General features: G+C 34.9%; 1 protein-coding gene across 1 annotated transcript; it reads left to right on the forward strand.

Moving 5' to 3' along the window:
- Window positions 1-259: 259 nt before the first annotated feature.
- LOC107470634 (uncharacterized) lies at window positions 260-1,555 on the forward strand. The gene is made up of 2 exons (XM_021133146.2): window positions 260-592; window positions 807-1,555. The coding sequence occupies exon 2, from the start codon at window positions 828-830 to the stop codon at window positions 1,362-1,364; it is 537 nt and encodes a 178-aa protein (XP_020988805.2). The 5' UTR covers window positions 260-592; window positions 807-827; the 3' UTR covers window positions 1,365-1,555.
- The last annotated feature ends 1,909 nt before the right edge of the window (window positions 1,556-3,464 follow it).

Here is a 3,464-nt window from a genome sequence, read left to right on the forward strand (position 1 = left end):
TACTTATATTTTCTCTTTTTTTAGTATTACATAATTAGATAAATGTATAAAACTATTTTATATCCGCTGCATATCAAAGTTAAATTCTTAATATTATAAAAAAAAATAACCATATAAATTAATAAAAGAATATTTCTTTCCATTTTCACATAAATTTATGAGAAAAATACAGAAATTAAAATGATAGGAACAAAATCCGTGTCTAGACTTGCACTATAAGAATATCTCTATACTTACCGTATCTGTGTGTTGATCAGCACCAATCCTCTCATACACTCAGATCTAGATTCTATTCTTTATTTTTAGTTTTACAGTTCTACTTCTATACTATAAAGTAATTAATCTAGATACTTGATCTTCTTTATACATAGTTAATTATACAGAGGTCGTTCACAAATTGAGGGGAATTGGATTCCAAGAATCAGAAAGAGCCAATTAAGGGTGTGAAATGTGCCACACTCCATTTGAAGTAGTTGCTGTAGTGCTTTTTGTTGGGCACAAAGTAGAAGAAGTTCAGTGGGAGAAGGAGCGATAACAGGACACAAGTACAACTTACATACCATTTTAGATACTGTTCTTCAAGGAATAGAAGGTATATAGAATCTCTGAGTATCTTTCTTATTGAATTTGATTAGAGAAATTTCAGATACCCTGACGGTTACGGTACAAAATTAAATAACCTTCGGTTTCAGTAATCTCTTCTCTCCCTCTCTTTCACTGAAAATTTCAAAACCTTTGCAATTTTGAAAAGCCGTTAATAACCATACTTCTTAATTCTCGTTTTCCTTATATACGAGAATAATCAGGTTCAGAGCATTCATAACAAGATGGCCAGCAGCGGCAATAATAATAAAATTCTGAGAGAAACAAAGTCTATGTCAGCGGCCGAGACAACGGCCGCGGCAGCGGTGGAGGCAGTGTCGTCCGTGAAATGCTACTGCTGCGGGCTGACGGAGGAGTGCACGCCGCGCTACATCGACCGCGTGCGGGAGAGGTACGAAGGTCGGTGGATATGTGGACTGTGCGCGGAGGCGGTTAAGGAAGAAACGTTGAAGTCTCGGAGGGACATTAGCACCGATGAGGCGCTGAAGCGCCACGTAAGCTTCTTCCAAGAATTCAGGTCTTCGAGTTCGAGTTCGGGCCCTCAGGATTTGATCCTTGCAATGAAGCAACTCCTTCTGAGGTCTCTGGATTCATCTTCTTCTTCTTCGTCGCCGAGAAGTAGTGGCGGTGGAAGAAGACTTGGGAGATCTCAGAGTTGTTTTTCGAGCGTGAATAGTGGACCAACCTCGCAGCCAAATCCACACTCTCAGAATAGGATTGTACATGGTAGAGACATTAGAGAGGTATTGACCACTGAATAATCATAATTAGGTCTTTTCTAGTTTGTGACATTTACATCATCGTCATGATTTTGATATCAATCTCTGTTTTACTTTTAATTTGATTATCTTTCTCGGTTTGATTTGATTTCGCTCTCTCTTCAATTGTTCAGCTTATGAATTTACACCTTAAATTGTGCAATCATATTTATTATCTTTCTTTCAATCATGGAACCTTGGTACAATTCACATTGATTATCGTTCGTTATACGTACTTTTTCTTAATTGGAAAGAGTTATTTACAAATTTAAAAGTGATTCTTATATTATTATACCTTGCGTAGACATCAAAATGGAAAGTAAAAATGGGTATACTTTTGAACTTTCACTCTCGGTATCATTGTTAGTTAGTTTTGTTGTTGCATTGAAAAATGTTGGGAAGCAATCAGGATTCAGAAGGTATGCCCTCGGCATTAATAATAATTATGGGATATTTGATCACTGTAGTTCGAAAAGTTGTTGCAGATGATTCTTAAAGCAAAACAACAAACAGATGATGTTTCTTATTCTCAATGATTTATTTTCTTTTTCTTTTACCAACCCAATTTTTGTGGTGCACTATACTTCTACTTGCTTGTGATACTGAAAGATGAAAACCTTAAAGTTACAGCTCTGAAGTTAAGCCATATCTTAACTAGATTTGGCGAGGCATTAGAAAAATATCTGCAGTGTCGGGGTCCATTGCTCATTTGCTCCTATTGGGACATGATTGTGCTTTTAGTGGCAAAATAATGTTCTATCAACATTCGAATTGTCATATTCTGTATTAACACCTATTCTATCCCTTCTATCACTTCTATTTAGCATGGCTTCTATTTCAACTATAAAATTCTTATATTTTAACAGCATTAGTAATATAGAGTATGAGAAGAAGAACAAGAAGAAAATTGATAAAACACAAAGGAATTGACCAATTAAAATACATTAGTATATTTGCGTTAAAAATTGCAAAAATTCTTTCGTATTAATAAGCATTTGTCATATTTAATCTGACCGATGAGTACGTCCATGTGCAGAAAGAGTTTTCAAGAAAGAACTTACTTACGCTTTATAGGCCCACTAAAACTACGAGTTGGAAAGTGCTGGAACCCTGCTGATAATTGATAAGGATACACACAGTAACTCAAACCGTGAAATCTTATCTGTAGTCTGGTACATGCCATTCAGCCATTGTTCTGTTTTGGTTTTATGCATACCACAAGTTGACTATAGGGCGTGTGATTCCCCAATATTATTATCTACCTGTGTTTTTGTGCTGTCATTTCTATATAAAGAGTTTTTGTTAGGTCTATGGTTTAGTTAAATGTGCACCAAGCCACCAACAAATAATGTCTTCGGCACGTATGATTGCACAGATCTACTCCTTTTAATATACAATGCATTAGTATCTTTGTATAGTATATTATAGGAGGCATTTCAAGTGTACCATATCAGAATGTTTTTAGTAGATCTCAATTATTATATATATAATTGAAATCAACTGTGAAAAACACTCAAACACCTAGAATCATAAAACTTTTTTAAACGTATCCTATATTATAAAGAATGAGGTTCTAGAATCTATGATATCATTTCTCTTTGTATTTTTCCACTTTCTAGTCGTAGTTTGAGGATCACTCGTGCAATAATGCCTATGCCTATCACTCGTTGGTACAGTTTGCATCGTCATAGATGAATAGATGATGGACCTAATATTCTGTTCAAAGTGCTAACATGACACTAGATTTTTTTTTTTTTTTCTGTCCAGCAATTTGGTTCGCAAATTATTAGGATCGTTGAAGTTGACCTACATTTTTGGCATATAGTATCGTTCATCAATGATTTTAAGGTTTTGATGAAAATTAAAGATGGTTATAATTCATGTTTTTATTATTTTTCATCTATGGTATTTTCTTTTTGTATTTTCCACTATCTAGTAGTTGAGGATCACTCATGGAATAATGCTATGCTTATCACTTGTTGGTACAGTTTGCATCGTCATAGACGAAGGACCTAATATCACTACAACTCACGCTAATTTTACTGACAGCGCGTGAAAAAATCAAGTGTTCGAAAAATTTGACAGAGATTACTTATGGCTCCG

Source organism: Arachis duranensis, chromosome 10 (genome assembly GCF_000817695.3).
Source record: "Arachis duranensis cultivar V14167 chromosome 10, aradu.V14167.gnm2.J7QH, whole genome shotgun sequence".
NCBI lineage: Eukaryota > Viridiplantae > Streptophyta > Magnoliopsida > Fabales > Fabaceae > Arachis > Arachis duranensis.